The sequence below is a fragment of the Crinia signifera genome, chromosome 12, assembly GCF_055691185.1.
Source record: "Crinia signifera chromosome 12, ASM5569118v1, whole genome shotgun sequence".
NCBI classification, from domain to species: domain Eukaryota; kingdom Metazoa; phylum Chordata; class Amphibia; order Anura; family Myobatrachidae; genus Crinia; species Crinia signifera.
Genome location: NC_139228.1, coordinates 76045371 through 76066661, shown reverse-complemented (window position 1 = coordinate 76066661; position 21291 = coordinate 76045371). Strand labels below are relative to the sequence as shown.

The 21291-nt window shown below is 44.0% G+C and overlaps 1 protein-coding gene across 7 annotated transcripts in view; it reads right to left on the bottom strand.

Annotated features, from left to right (window-relative positions):
- The window catches only part of LOC146050389 (uncharacterized), a 100608-nt gene that overhangs the window by 48327 nt on the left and 30990 nt on the right, over nucleotides 1-21291 (bottom strand). For 3 of the 7 annotated variants that reach the window (XM_083167375.1, XM_083167370.1, XM_083167369.1), the window contains exon 3: nucleotides 17643-17847. The exons of 1 other annotated variant lie outside the window; for it this stretch is intronic. In XM_083167375.1, the coding sequence (XP_083023501.1) occupies nucleotides 17643-17777 (135 nt within the window). In that variant the 5' untranslated portion in view covers nucleotides 17778-17847. Of the gene's footprint in view, nucleotides 1-9709; nucleotides 10327-17642; nucleotides 17848-21291 lie in introns of all 7 variants that reach the window. 3 more of the 7 variants (XM_083167373.1, XM_083167374.1, XM_083167372.1) reach the window with 2 other exon arrangements.

Here is a 21291-nt window from a genome sequence, read left to right as displayed (position 1 = left end):
AGAAAACACTCTTGATAGGGACAAAAGGAACATTACGGTGAGTTAAGATGGCTACTCCACATTTTTTGCAAACTGCTGAAGCAAAGAAGGTCTGGGAGAACAAACGGGCCTTAAGTTGAGAGTGGGAACCTGTGAGATGAGTCTCTTGCTGGAAGACAATATCAGACTTCTCTCTCCTGCAGGTTCCCATTAAAACTGTACGCTTGCTAGGGGAGTTCAAACCATTAAACATTAGCAGACAATAGTTTAAGCAACATAATGAGTCATACAGGGACAATTTGCATAAAAATCTAAACATAAGGGCGGGCGTGGCTTGACTAGATACCTGTGCGGACGTGTGTGGTGAGGGCTCCGTCAAAATCCTGCTACCAATCCTGCTCTAGAGATTGGGGGTCTCCTGGTCCCCCACCTGATCCCCGGAGCCTCTTCTGGACTTTTGTGCTGACCACGGCTCCAGTCAGTGTCTGGCACAGTCTGCTGTGACTGTTTGGGTCTCCTATCCTCCATGCTGCCGGGCGCCATCTTGGCTTCTTCACCTCCGGCATCTCTGTTGTGGCCTTGTCTGGCGGCTGCGGTTCCCGGCGCTGGACACGCTGCTGCAGAGGACATCTCCCCTGTTTCACCCTGATGCATGGTGCCCAGCTCTGGGGGTCTAGTGCGAGGGGGTGGTGTGTGCTGGTGTGTCTCCGGAGTGTGAGTGGGGAAAGCAGGAAGCGGCCTCTCCTGAGACGCACTGCACGGTCCGCACGGAGGGAGTCGGCGCCGCCTTGCCCCACTCGCTTACTCACTGGGCTGGGAATTTGCTGCGGGTCATCTTGGACCCTCTGGCTGCCAACTGGTGCTGGTGTGATTTGGAGTCCCTGTCGGCTTCGCAATCCTTTCAGTGTGGCTGCTTGGAGACCATATAGTGTTGTGCCAGCGTCATTGCTCCTGTAAAGATACTGCTGGCAGTGACCTGCTACACGACAACCTGCTATCTTTTTACATTGCTATAAGTGGACTTTTTTACTTGGATGACTATGGAATCCTGTATTTCACAGATCCTGCGTGAGATATATGCCTCTGCTGCTAGGATCCATCGCCAGTTGGATGATATACAGGGGGGTGTTTCACACTCCTTACACACACCTGGAGGTTGCAATATAATTGCTGCGGATGATGTATCTACGAATAGGGGTCGCCTGAATTCTCCTGCTTCAGACCTGAATACTACATTCGACATGTTCTCCCCTAATGACCGGTCTGATTTCGAGACCCTGCTTTGCTGTTTCGTATTTGCTGATGTCTGCTCGGAGCTGCCTCACTTCCATACAATGTACTTCACATCAAGCTGGAATTGTTTATATTCTTGCTGTGGAACTTATCCTACTTTTCCTTTTGCTGATGGCGAAGATCCTGGTTCTATATCCTCTTTTCCTGGTTTCAAAAAATGGCTGGACTAATACTAGGCACCACATTGTAATTTGAGATATCCTTTTCTGTTTTTTATATATTTTGCTGTTCCCACTGTTTGTCTCTCTCAGTTTATTAACACGCAGGTGTCAGTTTCACTTCTCTTATACGGCCCTACATCATTAGTCACTATATATCTGTGCTACAATGCACAGTATAGTCTAAAGTTTATAGCCCTCAACACACCAGTTTTTTTATATCCTGTGTTCATTTTATTATTTTAGGGAGGGGGGAGTTTGTTTAGACTAGTATAGGTTAGAATAGGGGGGTACGGTTAAGGGATCCAGGTGCGCCTTATTTGGGGGCAGGTTGTACAGGGTGGGGGGTTACAGGGGAGGTTTGTTTTGGGCTTTTCATATCCTATATGTTATTATATTTATTTATTTTTTCTTGACAGACTGGTTGATAATAGTATCTTTTTTTTGCTAGTGAACCCCAATGGGGCATGTAGATTTCCTGTGTTAAATTTGAAGATAAGCGTTGTACTGCATACATCCTAGCATAATATTTCCGCCTGTTTGTCTATCGCTGATTTTACCCAAATGGCGCCTTTGGGTAGATACTGAACTATCCTTCCATAACAGGGGATGGTATAAATATATACACATCCGGTTACGATATGTGCTTTCTATACCGACATGATGTTACTAATATTGTGGTAAATATATCCTATACTCTTGCATCTTGTCTGCTTTACACTACAAGACATATTCCATGTATTTTATATGTTTGTCTAAAAATCAATAAAAATTATTGAATTTAAAAATCTAAACATAAGAAAACCATCGGAAAACCTGTGGGAGGCCACCCCAAAAAAAGAAGGAAAAGGAAGGCAGAAGGAAAGACCCAAAATGGTAAGTACCCTGAAAAGGAGGGTCTCAATGAAGGACTGCAACAAAAATAATTAACATTGCTTTCAATATAAACATGCTAAACATTAAAATAGGATATATTTTCAGCAGTAGTAATAATTTTGTGTATATATATATATATATATATATATATATATATATATATATATATATATACATATACACACAGTGGGTAGACGGACTGGCACTCCTCTTCCTGAAATTAGCGGCACTCAGAGACTTAATTGATATGAAAAAAGTTTTTATCATATAGATGGCGCAAAATAACAGGTAACCGACGTTTCAGGGTGATAACCCCGTTTTCAAGGTGCAGAACGTTCTCCCACAGGTATGGCCAACAGAATCATACCTGTGGGAGAAGTTCATAATTGCCTCACTTACCTCCAAATGAAAATATTTCCATCTTTGTACAGGCGACTGTATTAGCCGTATTGGAATCGGCCAAATAGGCAATCCTTAACATTCTACGGTTTATTCATAACTTTTTAGAACCCTATTAGCAAAGGTCTTCCTTGAGATAAGAACACTAAAAGAAAAGGATTTCACAGGACCCTTTTAAGGATAATATGAAATCTTAGAATAGCCATAAGATTGTACTTGGTCTGGGTGGATAAGATTGGGAAGGATTGGGTTGAGTCTGTTAGCTAGTACCTTTGCGGTGTTGAGAAGTAATATAGGATGGTCTAGTAGCCTTAGTGGTTTCTGAGTGAAACGGGAACCCATCTAATATGAGATTAAACATTTGTGTGAGACGTGGCGTAAGGGTTCTCTGAAATGTCTTATAGTAAGACATTGGAAACCCATCTGGGCTGGGTGCTTTCAAAGGTTTCTGGCTGAAAACACTTAATCAACCGTAATAGGTTTGTTGAGGGTTGAAGATGTATCTGAGTCTATTGAGGGAAGGTTACAAGAGAATAAATAGTCAGAGGTGAATGTATCAGATGGTGGTGGAGAGTCTAAGGAGTCCTTAAGATTATAAATATGCTCATACTGTACTATGTTTTGAAAATAGAGTTGATAACAGTGGGGATGTATTGCAAGGATCCTTAGTCATCCTTTAGTGCTGCAATGGCATCAGAGCCCTCATAGCTTTAAGCTTGTGTGCAAGCAAGGTATAGGATTTATTGCTCTTTTCATAAAAAAGCTGTTGGAGCCATCATAGGAATCTGTCTTCTTCTCAGCCAAAAGACCATTGAGAGAAGCTTTAACTGAAATGAGTGAGTTCTATAGAGAGCGAAAGGGATGTTAAGTTGGGATTCAAGAGGGGGTGGTAGGGACAAGCAGCTTTTACAGATAGAGCCCCTCTAATTCATCTCCAGGGCTCACCAGAATGTCCCCACTGGTGAGCACTGGTGGAGAGGGGCTCCAGCTGACTGGGATGCGCGAGCATCTTGCACGCACGCATGTGCGTCCCAGTCACTTGGTGAGACGGGCAGGGTTGGTGGGGTGCGGGGAGGCGGTGGGGACTGACGGGGAGCACCATCAGAACAGGGCGCACGAGCATCTCTTGCTTGCGCCCCCTTCTGGCTGCTGATGATCTATCGCCAGCCCCCGAATGAATGATGGGTGCTCCAGCTGTATGTAACACCACTTTTACACCAGAATGCCGGGTAGCACCTGGGAAATAGAACACAGGAAATTGCCAGGGCATGCCCTGCCTCAGACCCCATTTAGACTGCACTTCAATCTGGGTTATTCCCGTGTAATGCGCTTTTACACTGAAAACTGATCAGCCCTGTCTTTCCCTGCTGTGTCATTAAAAACGGACCTTTGGGGCTGTTTGAGATGAGGTCACAAGAAAGGGAAAAGTGAGGGGGTGGGGTCTGTCAGGCTGAGGGTGATGCTGTGTGACACACTGCGTGACAGCCAGCATGTGTTGCTGTAAACACATGAGGCTGTAAAGACACTGGGGAGAGTGCTTCCAGCAAAGACTGTTGCTGTAGTGTAGGGCACAGACTGCACACAGCGTGGTAACGCTGCTTCTGCTGCGATGCTCCATGTGCTGTCATGTGCCCTGTGCGGATCTCCGGCAGATTAAATCATCTGTCATAGCCGCAGAAGCACCAATCAGCTCTTCGCAGCCTTCTCCCAGCCAAATAACCCGGATAATGACATTTACACCACCCTGAGCCCCGGATAAGCCCTGTGTCCGACCCTGAAAATTTGCCGGGTCAGATTCCCAGGGAACAGTACCCATGTTATTTTTTTCAGCCGATTTACACCCCACCCCGGACTGGAGCGGCAATATCCCGGGTCCAACCTCTGGTGTAAAAGGGGTATAAGAAAAACCGGTGGATTGATAAATTAAACACCATCAATCCCAATGGATTAAATGAGGCTTTAAACCTTAGTTGTTTTTTGGAATAGTAAATTATTAGTAGCTGATAAAGATCTAACAATTTGATAAAACATTGGATATGAGTAATTAAAAATGCAAATGATATATTGGGCTTATCCATTCTTACAAAGAAATATATGCTGGTTTCCCTTTTCTAATTGACCTAGATGGAGCTCAACACTGTGCAAAAAGATTGTATGTATGTATTATGTTGAGCCCCTGTATTTGTATTTATTAGAGCATGTGGTCACAGGCCACTGAATCCCAACCTGGGAATGGCCAGTGCTGTTTGCACCCCCATTCGTAGGAATGGCGAGTGCAGCGGTACTCTGTATCTATATATGTGGGTCATGAACGGATACAGAGGGGGCAAAGAGGGTGATCGCCCCCCCCCCCCCTAAGGTCCTCCCGTCTCATGCTGGCCGCCGGTTCTGGCTATCAGTCAGATTTACATACAGCCTGCTGCTGGACGCTGTGTGAGAGGACAGCCAGGCAGTGACATGACGCTGTGCAGGCGGCTTTTGTCCTGCAGAAAGATGATCGGAGGCAGCCGCTCACACAATGGGAAAGCAGCTCAGGTATGAAACTTCTTATCTCCAGCTCCGGCAGCCAGCGTCCCCCTCCTGCCTTGTAAAGTGTGATCTTTAACTCTTTACTTGTGTACATTCAGCAGATGACCCACGGAGGATTCCTGTTACTGCTGCCGCTGTTGAGTGCATATAGACAGGAGGGGGAGTGGGAGGCAAAAGCTACAGAGCTCTTTCCCTTAATTAACATGAGCATTTACCCAAATATAGAAGAAAGATACAGAGGATAAAGAGGCTTAATAGTGGCATTATCACCCTAGGCTGCCTTCTGAATTAGCCGATGGGGTACTTATGAGTTATCTGGGCGCCCGATTTTTTGATTGTATGCCTTAAGTTAAGGCATACAATCAGATGCGATGCGATGCGATATCGCATCGCATCGCATCGCATGCGACCATCGGATGCGATGACCCGATTTTTCCATAGGAATCAATGTTAAAATTGACGGAGTCCATTTTAACATGGAATTCAATGGGAAAAAGGGGTCCTTTTCATACCCCTACTATCCAAGTGGGCATGGAGTTGGATATAAACCTGTGGCGAGCGTAGCGAGCCACCGAGCCCGAAGCGTGGCGAGCGAAGCGAGCCCCGTGAGGGGACGGTATTCTGTGTCCCCTCGCCACGCTTCGGGCTCGGTGGCTCGCTACGCTCGCCACAGGTTTATATCCAACTCCATGCCCACTTGGATAGTAGGGGTATGAAAAGGACCCCTTTTTCCCACTGAATTCCATGTTAAAATGGACTCCGTCCATTTTAACATTGATTCCTATGGAAAAATCGGGTCATCGCATCGCATCGCATCGCATCCGATGGTCGCATGCGATGCGATGCGATGCGATGTGCCCGATCCGACCCGATTTAGAAATCGGGCGCCCAGATAACTCATAAGTACCGCCGATGGATACATTGGCCCTTTCTAGGTGACTGCTGTCCCTAGTCTCAGTGCCCATTTCATGATGTTACTCATTACATACAAGTTTATCTTTGACAATACATGTACATTTACAGCAGGTTTTCAGAATACTTCGAAATGTATTTGTTCCCCCCGGCACCTTTTTTCATACTCACCTCTTCCCCCAGTTTCCACAGCGACCATCGGATTCATCTTCATTTGCATACCCGTTCCCAAGGATGCATTGCATGGATGGGCTGGTGACGTGTGCAGTGCATCCTTGGGTCCGGAGATGCCGTTAAAGATTAATCCGATGGTCACCATGGATGTTGGGGGACCAGGTGAGTATGTAAAAAAAAAAAAATCTGGAGATACTGTAAGTAGTAATGCCTTATTCAAATTGCTTGTGGTCCCTAACATTTTAGATGCCAATACTTTTCCTGCTACCCACTGTATATACCCATGGATGGAGGAGACAAGACTGGGATGGGGAAGAGTCAAGGCTGGAAAAGGGAGGAGTCAAGGCTGGGAAGGGGAGGAGTAAGGACTGGAGGGGGGAGGGTGAAGATTATATAGTAAACCGCCCCCCCCCCCCCCCCCCCCCCCTAGAAGAAAAGTCGAGATCCGCCCCTGATCTGGGTTAATTTCTAATTAACTTTTGTTACTGTGATCATAGCTTTCTCATGCACCCCAGATAAGCAAATTTATCTGTAACCTGTGACAGATGCCCCTTTAATTCTAAGTCAGGTGTTGTGTTAGGTGACTGCCTCATCTTTAAAAGCCATAAGGCACTTGGCAGTTGAGCTTTAAACCAGGAAAAAACACATGTCCACTTTAGCTATGATGTGTCAGCAGTTGCCAGGCTCTTAAGAGACCAGTTGTTAATGTAGGACTTGCAGTGAAATGGGGTCCCTTTGGCGATGGGCTGCAAGCTTAAATGCATTGATCAATTCATGAACTAAAACCCCATTATTTATTTGATTATTTGTATATTAAGGTGAGTTAGTTCATTATGCTGAGTGTTGAGCCCCTGTATCTGTATTTATTAGAGCATATGGTTACAGGCCACTGCACCCCTAGCTGGGAATGGCGAGTGCTGTTTGCACCCCATTCATAGGAATGGCGAGTGCGGTGGTACTCTGTATCTCTCTCTCTCTCTCTCTCTATACATATATATATATATATATATATATATATATATATATATATATAATATGTTTGATGCATGTATATATTTTTTTCCATAATTTTGATATTTTGAGTCAGCATCACTTGGATCTGAATCACAACACTGGTAAACATAATAGGAGTGATAACAGGAGGTGCTGGTTAACATAAATACCAGAAAATTGTTTTAAAAATGTGATACATAGGCTATATATCATGTGAGCACCATCTTGTGGCCACTTAAAAGTATTGACACCTCTTGGAAGTAATACGTCATTTGCACAAAAAAATCTTTTTTGAACAAATTACAATTTACACAGTATGAGAAAGTCTCTCTTGTAACTCTTATGTAATAGAGATGTATTGTTTGATATTTGAGCACAGCTGACCCACTGCCATCGCGTCCCCCCTGCTGGTGCCGCATCACTTCTGGTCAGGAAACCCAGAAGTTCACACTGGACTAGGTCAGAGGAGGGCAGATGTATGGTGTGGAAGCCTGGGCACTGGTAAGATATATTTTTGTGGTATTGTATGCAATTACTGTTCATTTCCCGAAGACGGGCCCCCGGCCCGAAGCACCATAGTCAAACAGTAAACCCTGTTCATTTAAAGTCCTGGAGTGACATCTCACAAGATTATATATATATATATATATATATATATATATATATATAAATAATGTAGATAGATACACAGTACCCCAACCGTACTTAGCAGATTTAAGGCAGCACCTCTGAGGGATCCCCTGTTAGACAGGACCCAAAGGTTTAGAGATAGAAAGGAGGAAAGTTCAGGGTGCGCCTATTCCAAATTTTCACAATACAAACAATATAAAATGTGTCCAGCAATACAATACACAGTAAAATTCCAATGTAAAATGGTATAAAAATATTTATTAATATGTCTTCCAAGTGATGTTGTGAGCACAACGCGTTTTGCCACTAACTTGACTTCATCAGGGGCATTGAAAGCAGAATGATACAGAGCAAGTTCACACTGTAAATTATAACAAATCCGTGTGATTTGTACATAAAATATTGGTACAATCAATAAAAACAAAGGACATAATGAAGATGGAGAACATGATCTGAAGAGGACAGTGGAGAAATCCCTAATTGAATAAATTTAAAGTGTTTGTATGGTTTTATTAATCCAACACCCATTAAAAATAATTTTTTAAAGATTAGATTGGTTTTATAACTTTTTAGAAGTGATTTTTTAACTGTTTATTAACATTATTTGCACCATGTATTCAATGTAACTGTTTTATGTATGCACAGACGCACTTTGATGATTAAAATTAAGTATTGGCACTTTTTCTATCTTTCCCAGTGTGGTATCCTCCGCTGCCAGTACAGGCAGGTCACTTCTGGGTGAACCCGGAAGTGGTCATTGGCGGTCCCGGTCGGACTTTTTATTGCACAGTTGTTGTTGCGTATGCCCGAAACGGCATAGACCGTGAAACACCAGTAAAACTGACTTTTGGTATACAATCCCGGAGTGACGCATGTTATTGTTTGGTAACTATTGGTGGACATCGTCTCATCCAGGGGGGCACCCGGGCACATCAAAAGCAGTAAGCATGGAGTGCCGGACCAACAACGAGCATATATATATATATATACATATATATATATATATACATACATACATACATACATACATACATACACACACACACACACACACACACACACACCAAAGTTAAATGAGCGCTGGTAGTACCACAAGTCCAATGTCCAGCAAAACACCTTGTAGTGCACAAGGGGTTTTAACAATCACATGGCGTGAAATGAATCACCAAGGCAAACTGCTTACACCAGGCCGATCGATCCATCAGCGGGTTCCTAGAGATGTTCACACTCAGGGTTTAAATAGTAAACAAAGCAGCTCAACATGCTTGGCTATCATTAATCACCTGGCTCAAAGGCATATAAAGCGATTGAACGAGCATGTTTAATACCTTTAATTGTCCACAGTAGTGTATATGAATACTCAGGATTGTGTTCCCTCCACTGACGTTCAAGGTAAGAAGATACTACACATTGCTGGTAGGAGATGGGTGTCTCCTCTTCTCCTCCTCTCTAGTTTGTATAAAGTTTGGAGTATAGACCTATTTGTTCTATATATGTATATTCCTAGGAGAACACAAAGAAGAAATCCCTTAACCAATATTCAGAGAGGGGAGAGGAGAATATCTTATTTCCCTAGGTTAGTGTATGGTGGGTACGGTTATAGACGTGTTGTTCTGCATACATCAACTCCCAACAGTATTAAATCGATGCATATAAATGAAAGAGAGTAGGCCAAATATAGTGTAATCCAATTTAATGAGACAAATTACACAAAAAGAGAGTGACAGAAAATAAACAGAACAGAATCTATAATAGAAGGGAATTACCTGAAAATGTGGAGTACTTAGTGGTACACACAGTTCTCAACAGTGCTTACTAAAATTGACAGTCCCAGTTACTGGCACTTGGCAAGGTCTTGACAGGTCCCAGGAATTTTCCCTTCCACTGGTCTGTAGGCTCTGACTCCTTTCAACCCTCAACGCATTTTGACCCTAACTCGGGTCTTTTTCAAGGAGATTTTAAGTAAGTGGGAGAGTAGCCTAGAATAGTACCTGTTTATGTCAGTGGGCCAACCAAAGCTCTAACTTGAGTACCAAAATCTGAGTAGTCAGACCGGTGGCCATATGTCATGCACTTCTGCCCCACTTCCAGACTTTTTGTGGGTGGATCTTTTTCCACACTTCCAGTTAGGAGAGCGGTAAACTGAGCGATTTGGATCGGTGGGGTGGATGGGCGTATTTAGATCACGCCCCACTTCCGGTGGTTTCATTGGCAGATTCTTTGTCCCTTTTCCGGTTGGTAAACATGCTGGCTGGAGGAAACCGGTAATCGATGTGCAGTTTCTCTTATACAAAATGTATGCACTGGTGCCCCACTTCTGGTAACATATGGAGTGATGTTCTTGATCATAGGTCTCCCTTATGGGTTTTATCACGGTTTCCCACTTTAGGTGTCAGATCACGATGTTAGGACATATAGATAAAAAAAAAGAGAAATGTACCACATTAGGACATTAAGAATATATAGACAAAATATACATAAAACAATTTAAAAATGAAATTCCTATGTATGGAACGGTAGGTATAAAATTAAAAAGAAAGGATCAGAGAGCGCTATGAAGTAGTTAATGGAAAAACAATTGTTGTAAAAAGTATTTAATAACAAATTGTGTATACAACTTTCAATAAAATCAAAAGGTATAGTAATAGGGAATCCTTTAAGGATATTAAGAGTGGTGATCACTAAGTTGGTGTACGCAGTCTGACGCATTTCATCGATGCCATGACTTCATCAGGGGCAGAAAGAAATCAGTTTGATTGAGAGATTTGCACCAATTTGCTGTCAGAGGTGTAGATCATCAAAACAGATCATCAAAAAAGATAAGATGGTTCAATGAGAACAGTTATATGAAGGAAACCACCAATGCTGGTTTCTCAAAGGTTTGCAAATTAGCTCAGGTAATTCTGTGACCAAAATCTCCGTCAACTACATAGACTCAGAGGAGAGTGTGTGCACTGCTGGATTCCAAAAACTGGCAACACACCCCCTTTCGCTGGTTGTAGATGACGTCATAAACAAAAGCCATCAAGGTAAAGTGACATAGTGGTAACCATGGCAATACAAATAACAAAATAATTAAATATACAATTATAATAAATATACAACATATCTTGACAATAATAACTGCATTACATAGTAGAACAATATATGCTGAGATAAAAACATTTTAGTGGAAGATGGAATAAGATATTTGCTCATTCAGCCCTCGTGGGGCTATTACATCAAGCCGATGAATCCATCTGGCTTCACACTGCAAAAGTTTTAAACCGCGGTTGCCTCCTCTGATAGAGGTAGGAATGCAATCTATCATGCGGTACCTTAAACTTGATAAAGGATGCTTCTGATCTACAAAGTGACGCGCTACTGCATGCTCACATTTGCCCGAGATTAGAGCCTGACGTATTGTGCTTCTATGCATATTCATGCGCTCTTTAAATTTAGATTCAGTTTTGCCTATATACTGTAGGCTACACGGGCAATAATTTGTAAACAAGTTTATGTTTTTTAAACGCTTGATAGATGACCTGTTTGCTATTTGGACAATGGATAAAAAGCAATTTATTGATCTCATGAATAGACACAACTGCACTGACAGTGCAATTAAATTTACATAGTTAAAAATAAGCAGGATACCCTGGTAATAGAAGGAAAAGAGAATGCAGAATTATTCAATGAATTTATTGCTTCTTCAGAAGATCTCCCACAGATTAAAGGCTCGGCTCTTAATTGCTCCCAAACTGTATGTTTGAGTGAGGAAATAGTCAAAAATAGATTACGGAACCTAAATAGTAACAAATCTCCTGGCCCGGACAAAATACACCCTAGGATATTAAAATAATTGAGTTCTGTCATAGCACTACCATTATATCTGAAATTCGGGGAATCAATAAACTCAGGGACAGTGCCAAGGGACTGGCGCATAGCTAACGTAGTGCCAATATGGAAGAAAGGTTGCAAAACTAACCCTGAAAATTATAGACCAGTCAGCCTTACATACGTGGTGGGGAAAATATTAGAAGGAATAATAAGAGATAGTATCCAAAATTTCTTAGAACAGGAAAAAATGATAAGTAAGGCTCAGCATGGGTTCGTCAAAAATAGATCATGTCAAACTAATTGAATTAGCTTCTATGAGGAAGTCAGTAGGGGGCTGGACTTAGGGAAATCTGTTGATGTAATACGGTTTGATTTCGGTAAAGCTTTTGACATGGTGCCTTATAAAAGGTTATTAATGAAACTAGGTAATTTAGGGTTAGGGGATAAAATTAGTATTTGGATTAAAAACTGGTTGCACAATCAGGGTCAGAGAGTGGTGGTAAATTACATACATTCCAGCTGGGGTAAGGTAAGGTTCACAAGTATAAATATTGGGACCCACCTTGTTTAATATATGTATTAATGATATTGAAAATGACATAGTGAGTAAAATTGCAATATTTGCGGAAGACACAAAATTGAGTTAGGAAATTAACTCAGTAGAGGATGTGGAAACACTACAAAGTGATTTAAATAAACTGGAAAGTTGGGCGAAAAGGTGGAACATGCAGTTTAACGTTGAAAATGTAGTTCATTATGGGAACAAAAATGCACAAGCTACTTATAGGCTAAATGAAGTTATTATAGGAAATTCTGCTGTGGAGAAGGACTTGGGGGTCATCATAGATGAAAAATTGGGTAATGCTCAAGTGCAGCAGCAAAAGCAAACTGGACACTGGCATGCATTAAAAGGGGTATGGATTCAAGGGATGCCAATGTGATAGTGCCTCTTTACAAGGCATTGGTGAGACCACACTTGAAATATAGGGTGACATTCTATGGGATGAGATCTGCGTTTTTTTGCGTTAAGTAGACCACAAAAAGGCGATATCGCATTTTTCCAACAAATCGCCAATTTAATGGAATGCGCTAAGGGACTGAAATCGCATATTATGTGCGTTAACGCATGCGGACCAAAAGTGCGAGATTAATTTGCATTTTTATCGCATCCAGATGTTTTCGTATAGAAAAGTATACAAATCGCTTATTTAATGCGTTTTCGCAAGTCGCACTTTTTAGGTGTCTAATTAAAGTGTACTACATGCACAGATATGCTCACAGGACCAGCATTCATTCATCCAGGAACTAACAAAAAGTACCCCATCAACCATATCTTGGACTGTATGTCGGCCTTTATAGTATATGTAATCCAGTGCCCCTGCGGCTTAATATACGTGGGCAAGACCAACAGACCGATGCGAGAAAGAATGGCCAACCATCACTCATCTATAAAAAAAGCCCTCACTGGAAACAACAAGAACACGGATCTACCCGTGGCGAAACAATTTGCGCTAGCCCAACATAGAATATCCGACCTCAAACACATGGCCATTGACCATGTGCCAGCATCAATAAGAAGAGGGGACAGAGAAGGTAAACTACTAAGATTGGAAGCAACATGGATCCATCGATTAAATGCAGTTAAACCATATGGACTTAATGACAAATTGCCATTAACAGTCTTCATGTAACCCTGATACAGATATGTACTATCCGCCCCCCCATGGACATCATAAGTATAACTCTGGCACTTCTGCAAATTACAGGAAGAAGCATCACCAATGGACGATCACTGTAATTTAACATACAAATGTACATGAACCTGCATAGTTAGTGACTAATCCGTTTTTAATTTCATATTTATCTAGTATACACCTCCTGGTGTGTTAGTATATACCACGTCTATTATTATTGTTTTTTCACCTATCATCATGTCTTATTGCAGTATCATGTCTTAACTTTTGCACATTGGTATATCTCTCAGTGACTCAGTGGGAGTGTTAATCAACCCTTATGTCCAAAGCGGTGGGAATGCAGATTACAAATACCAAATGGTGACAGGAAACGCGTCTGTATGTCAACATACAGGGTGCCCTGACAATCAATGGTCCACCTCAGATGTGTAAGAAGTTCGTGATCCAATTCAACAGATAGTTTGACTCAATAGGGTAGAGTATCTGTTGAGGAGTGGACGCCAGTAACCTGATAACCTGCAACATCTTCTGTACCAATAACTAACTGTCATGTTTTAAAGATTGAAGTCTTTTTGAAGACTACCAATTAAATGTATAAATTTTAACTGTTGTATTATTCTTAGCGCACTCTAAACCTATTCTGTCTCTCTATTTGTCACTTTGGACTCGGCTAACAGGGGTCCATTAGAGTTGCTGCTATTTCTTACCTTGGGTGCAGTTTAGGTATTCCCCAGTGTGTTTATATATATATATATGTTACTCACCGCCGTCCGGGCTGCGATACACCCGGACGGACGGCGGATGTTGCGGCCTGTGACGCGGCCGGGGGCGTTGCCCGGCAGCGTCCCAAGCCTCCCTTTGAGACGGAGCGTCGGGACGTTGCCGGGCAACGTCCTCGCGCTTCCGCCCGGCAGCTGATGACGCGCGCGCCTGACGTCAGTCAGGCGGCGCGAAGTTCAAAATAAATAGCCGGCGTCTGCTGGGCACAGATGCCGGTTATAGCTTATACTCACCCAGTCTCAGCTTTCCGGTCCCGGTGGTTTCCAGACCACATCCCTTGCGTCCAGCTTCAGTGTCTTGCTTGTTCCAGCATTCTCAAGTGTATCCTGCCAGCTACCTTCTCCCCGCAGAAGACTTGCTTCAGCTGAGCCTGCGTTTGGCCCACCTTTTCCATCTTCCTGTGGGTCACGTAAGTGCTCCAGTGGAGCTCCGGTCTTCCTTTATTTCTCCCGTGGCCCGCCGTGGCCCTGCCCCTCCGTGGGTTTTGTGGTTACCCTCTTGTCATTTCCCGTGGCTCCCCGTAGCCATGTTCTTTATTCCCTGTCCTCCTTCTTATACCTGTCACCCCTTGTCTTAGCATCCAGCTGTTAGGCAGGAAGCATTCCTTGTTTGCCATCCTGATTTTTGAGGAGTCGCCGTTCCTGGTTGTTGCCTGCTGGGGACTCCTCTTCTCCACCCCATTGTGTTTGCGACTTGGTCGCATCCCGGTTTGGCCAGGTGCCGGCAGTCAGGGGTTCAGTCCCAGCTAGGTCCTGTAGTTAGCAATCCTCTTGAGTTCCCTGTGGCGATCGTTTACCCTTTGTCCATACATAAGACCTGGCTGCATCAAGGTTGGAGCGGGCCTAAGTCGCTCCTTCGAACGCGGCGGCCACAGGTGAAGCCTAGCACTGCAGGGGTCTATCATCTGCCTCAGGGACTCAATAGAGTCAGAGTAGGTTCCGCTGTGGCCGTCCTAACCGGCGGTCCCGGCTACGGGCTCACGCCTGACCACCTGCATCTACTTACCAGCCATACCTCCGTGTGCCATAGTAGGCATCATAACAATATATATATATATATATATATATTAATAATCAAAGTCATCAAACAGAACACAAATTGCACAGACGTGTTACAGGCAGAATCTGTAGATCATGAGATATAGATTAGTAATGAAGAAAGATTAAATAGAGGGGTCAGGGGTGGACAGCACAGAGTTGAGCCATGGAGAACGAATCTTGTCAAATTTAGAGCTGGCATTGTTTCGCATATAGAGTCATTTACTAGTGCCTTAAAGGAATGGGATATAGATATAGTGGGGGGCTGAGCAAAAATTATTAATTTTGACAGCGTACCTCACTTACGTTTTTATAAAGTAGAGAACACATATAAAGGTTTCTTTTGTTGAATTTAAAAGAAGGCGTACCCCTACTCACAATGTATTTTGGGGTTTTCAAACCTATAAAGGTTTCTTTTTAGATGTGTTTCTCACTGGTGCGACAGACTGGGTGCTTGTAAAAACCAAATGTGCATCTGCTGGCCTGGTAGCTCCAATATTCCAAGGTACATGAAACAAAGAAGGTTTGCCAATATGATTGGGTATGACAAGTTTATGGTTTACACAACAGGTCTATCCACCATATAGAATGGTGTACCTTACTCACCCCTTTTAATAGGGGGCAAATGCCCATAGCAGTTTCTTTTCCGTTATATCAATTATTAATCGATGGTATTTCAAGGATAGAGCCAGGGAACCAATTGGATAAAAAAATCCTCCACAAAGTTCAATCCATAAAAGGTATTTTACACATGTCCCATTAACAGACCATGTGGACATAAAACAAAAAAGTCCAAAAATTCCAAAAAAAAAAACAAAAAAACTTTCAAATCAAATCAAATGCTATTCCTGCCTAAGCTCCCTTCCATATTAAGGAGTTTGGTTTGGATTGAAGATACTTATGGTGTCAAAGTGGAGACATTTTGTTTCAGAGGACCACAGGTATCCTCCCAAGTAGAAACACGGGAGACACACAATACGAACTCCACAACAAATTCCAGACCCTACTAGCAAGTACATCGCTATGGAGTGGTAATTATATTCAGATCACCATCTACACAGTTGGAATGGTGTGACCTCACGTCCAATTCAATTATACAGCAAATACAGCTCAAATATTTTAGCTAGATGTCTTAAAGATATTGTCATATTATTTTTATATATCAATTATAATTAAATATATAACTGTTTTATTAAATATCATTTTTATTTGAACCGTCTTGTGTTTCTTCAGCAGGTGCTAGCACATTCCACTTTTTTTCTAGCTTAAACATATAAAGGGAGTGACTACCCCTGTGCCAGCAGCTGCTAAATGCGAAACACACAAACACCCTTTCTTTGTTATTATGATAAGCCTATAGCTGCTTTTATGATTTTTTTAAAATGTTTGTTATTTCCGTTTCCATTGGGACCGCTTGTTGTGGTTACTCACTTCCTGGCGTGGTGTGATGACGTGCACTTACCCAGCTGAAGGCCCTGCAGCGCTGTCTGGTCACATGAGGGCAGATTATGAGGTCAGTGAGAGTGACCTCTCCGTCTCTGCTGGTTTATAGCGGTCATCGTATGGAGCTTCTTGGCGGCAGGTGTGCAGCGTTAACCAAGCCAGCTGGGGGTTAGTTCACAGCCAATCGGCTTTGTGCAAAGGGGGGGGGGGTGTTTTTGTACAATGTATGTATTTTAATGGTATAATTATTGTACATTTGTGTGCCTGATGATGGGGGGAAGCTCTGTAACGGTGTAGGACCGCAATAGAGGACTTTTAGAAAGATTGAACAGTCTGTTGGATTGCAGATAGCCTGAATTGTATTTAAATAGCACATGAGTTAGCAAAGATTGCACAGCAAGTCGAATAGCAAAGGAATCTCACCGTGTGCACACACCATTAGACGACACAGAGGTGCACTATTCTATTAAGGGCAAAAAAAAGGGATTTACACTGATTTTTTTGCACCAAGTTTTTTTCTTGGTTACTTCAACTACAGAGCATCCTCTCCACAAAAAAAAAAAAAAAAAACACTTTTGGGTGAAACCCCACAATATTCACAATTGTGACCATGAACACAGGCCAGTTATCAGGGATTTTTTTTTCTCATGCCAAAGTCAATAACTTTGCACTAGGACAAGCTCGTACTCTCTTTTTTTTACTATGCTAAAGTATATTAATGAACCACTCTAAGACGTCCTGACAGAATTTTAACTAGATACTAGGTCTTGTAAAACAGCATGTATTTAAGGCATTTAACAAAAAATGCTAAGATCCGACGTTTCGGGGCTCGCAAGCCCCATTTTCAAGGTGTGGGTGAGACAAAGTCACAAATGTTTTGTCCTTTGTCAAGGTCAAAAGTGAATCAATAGTGATATATACGTGCTTACCTTAAATACAAGATTGGGGTCTCCTCCATCCCCCCGCCAGCCAGGACGCCTGATACCAAAAGTGGCGTCAAAGCCGGAAATGACAGTCCGGATACTCATTGATTGCTGGAAGACATGCATGCCTGGGGTTGCCATGGAAACACCCCCTGTAACAGACGGGAGTAACTTCCGTGTGGCTGTGCTGCTTGGGGGTGCAGTGTGACTCCTACAAGTGACAAAACATTGTGATAAAAATAGGATTTTGGGTACTACCGGTAAATCCTTTTCTCGTAGTCCATATGGGATATTGTGTTTACTACTATGGGGGATAGAGTTCCTCCGCAGGAGAGACAGGCACATTTAAACTTTCAGTGTAGGTGCACTGGCTCCTCCCCTCTATCTCCCTCCACTAGTCAGTTAATGAAAAACTGTGCCGAAGGAGAGCTATTTGAGGAGGTATGTGAGCAAATAACGTGGTGAGATTCTCACAGCACACCCAAACCAAACACAAAAAATAAGAAAAGAGGTGAATCATAACAACTTCTGATGTCACCAATAACTGTTGAAGAAAGTCATAATTGACAAAAAGGCAACAAGCCCTAACATTGTAAGGAACAGTGTCTTAAAGCAGGAATGCCACACAGAGGCGGGCTCCCAGTATCCCATATGGACTACGAGAAAAGGATTTACCGGTAGGTACCCAAAATCCTATTTTCTCTACCGTCCAATGGTATACTGGGTTCACTACTATGGGGAGGTCCCAAAGCTACCAAAACGGGCGGGAATGTGCGGAGTCTGCTGTAGAACCGTTTGTCCAAACTGGGAATCCTCCCTGGCCAGGGTGTCAAATCTGTAAAATCTTACAAATGTGTGATGACCCGACCATGTTGCGGCCCTGCAGAGCTGCAGGGCCGAGACCCCACGGGCAGCCGCCCAAGAAGTCCCTACTGATCTGGTTGAATGAGCCTTCAACGCTGGTGGAAGGGATAAACCAGCCTTTGCATATGCCTGTTGGATCGTGCAGCGTATCCAACATGCTATAGTCCTCGTAGAAGCAGGAGAGCCCTGTGCATCGTAAAGCACAAAGAGACTCAGATACCCGCCTGGTCGAAGCCAAGGCCAGCAGGACAACCGTCTTCCATGTCAGATGTTTTAAATCCGACTCCTCCAACGGATCAAACCAAGAGGACTGCAGATAGGTTAGAACCACGTCCAAGTCCCAAGGCGCAGTGGGAAAAGTCTGTACCACAGGCAAGGCAGCCAGCTTCTTTTGAAAGAAGATTGACAGAGCCGAGATCTGGACCTTTAAGGAACCCAAACGGAGTCCCAGCTCCAAACCAGCCTGAAGAAATCTCAACAAACTGTTCAGACGGTGGTAAACTTTTCTGCTCACACCAGGCCACATACTTTTGCCATATTTGATGGTAGTGGGAAGCTGTAACTGGATTTATGGCTTTTGTCATGGTGGCAATGACCGAAGGATGTTACCCTCTGTGGCCTAAGATCTGCTGCTCAACCTTCAGGCCGTTAAACACAGCCACGGTAAGTACTGATAGACGAACGGTCCTTGGAGGAGGAGGTCTTTCCATAGAGGTAGACGCCATGGGTCTTCCACTTGCATGGCATGAATGTCCCCGTAGCAGGCCCTTCGAGGCCAATCTGGTGCCACCAGGATGGCTTCTGCTCTTTGATGCCGAATCTGCTTTAGCACCCACGCCAGTAATGGGAGCGGTGGAAACAGGTACACCAGTCGACAATCCCATGACCAAGTCAGGGCATCCACAGCTACTGCCCCTGGATCCCTGGTCCAAGCACAGTACCTGTCTACCTTGTGATTCAGCCGTGAGGCCATGAGGTCGATCTGAGGGAGCCCCCACAGATCCACAATGGCACTGAACACTTGTGGGTGTAACCCCCACTCCCCTGCCCTCAATTCCAGCTTGTTTATGTGCAACCTGGATTCCAACAGAGACCATCTGCCCTGGAGACGGACTCCCTGTATCATGGCTCCCCAACCTCATAGACTGGCATCTGTGGTCAACAGAAGCCAATACTGGACCTGGAAACACCGACCGGCCAAGAGATTGGGCAAAGCGAGCCACCACTGCAGAGAAAGCTTGGTCTGTGCAGACAGAGAAATCTTTCTCTACATCTGCAGGGGGACCCCGACCACTTCGCCAGAATATCCACCTGGAATGTTCTGGAGGGAAATTGGGCACATTGTATAGCTTCGAAGCAACCATTTTGCCCAACAATTGGAGGCAGAGGTGTACTGGGACAAGAGGGTATGTTAGCACTTCTCTGACCAGTTGCTGGATTGCTGTGGCCTTTTCTACCAGCAAGAACACCTTCTGTACCACTGTATCCAGAATCATGCCCAGGAACACCATTCTTTGAGTCGGGATCAACAAGGATTTTGTCAAATTCAAGATCCACCCATGGTCTCTCAGAAGCTGCATGGTGAGATTGAGTGCACTTCTCAAGGCCTCTTCGGATCCTGCCTTGATCAGCAGGTTGTCTAGGTAAGGTATCATGTTTACCCTTTGAAGCCTGAGAAGGAACACCATGTCTGCCATTACCTTCGTAAAGATGCGCGGGGCCGTAGACAGCCCGAAGGGTAGCACCTGAAACTGGTAATGGTTGTCTCCCAGCGCAAAAGATTTGATGTGGGGGCCAAATCGGGATGTGCAAGTAGGCGTCCTTCACATCTATGGAGGCTAGGAACTCCCCGTGTTCAGACTGGCAATTACCGAACGTAGGGACACCATTCTGAATTTGAACACCTGAAGAAAGGGGTTCAGTGATTTGAGATTCAGAATGGGCCTTACTGAACCGTCCGGTTCCGGTACAAGGAACAGGTTGGAATAGTATCCCTCTCCTTGTTCCTGCCTTGGAACCGTTCGAATGACCTTTGACTGGAGGAGTCTGTGAATGGCTCCCTGGAGGAGAATCCGATCCTCCATTGAGGCTGGGAGGGCCGACTTGATATATCTTCGGGGAGGGGGCCCGGCGAACTCCAGCCTGTAGTCTAATGAAAAAAGACTCCTGGCCCAGGCATCTAAGCACAAGGCATCCCACACGTGGCTGAAGTATGATAGTCGGGCTCCCACCTGGAGAATGTCTCGTGGTGGGAGGTCCCCGTCATGCAGATGGCCTGAGGGGTAAGCCTTCCTAAAATTGCCTCTTGTGCCTCTGTTGGCATTGGAGGCACCTCTGGCCTTGGGGCGGAACTTGGACTCAGGAAAGGACTGCTGGGAAGGACCTGTGAAAAGGCGCTTTACAGCAGTGGGTGCTGACGGGAGGAAAGTGGATTTACCTGCCATAGCCTTGGAAATCCAATCGTCAAGCTCACTTCCAAAGAGACTATTGCCTGTGAAAGGAATGCTTTCAACACACATCAGCAACCCACTGACGCAACCAAAGTGCCCTCTGGGCCGACACAGCCATGGCTGAATTGCGCGCATTTATTGCGCCCAATTCTTTTTGTGCTTCACAAAGCACCCTTGCTGTGTCTTGAATGTGACGCAGATTGTCACCAATCTGAGCCACAGACATGTCCCCCAACAAACCCTCTTGGATTTGTGTGGACCAAGTATAAATGGCTATCCAACAACTGGCCAACACTGGGCGTTGGGGAGCCCCGCTGGCCGTGTACATGGACTTGAGCATA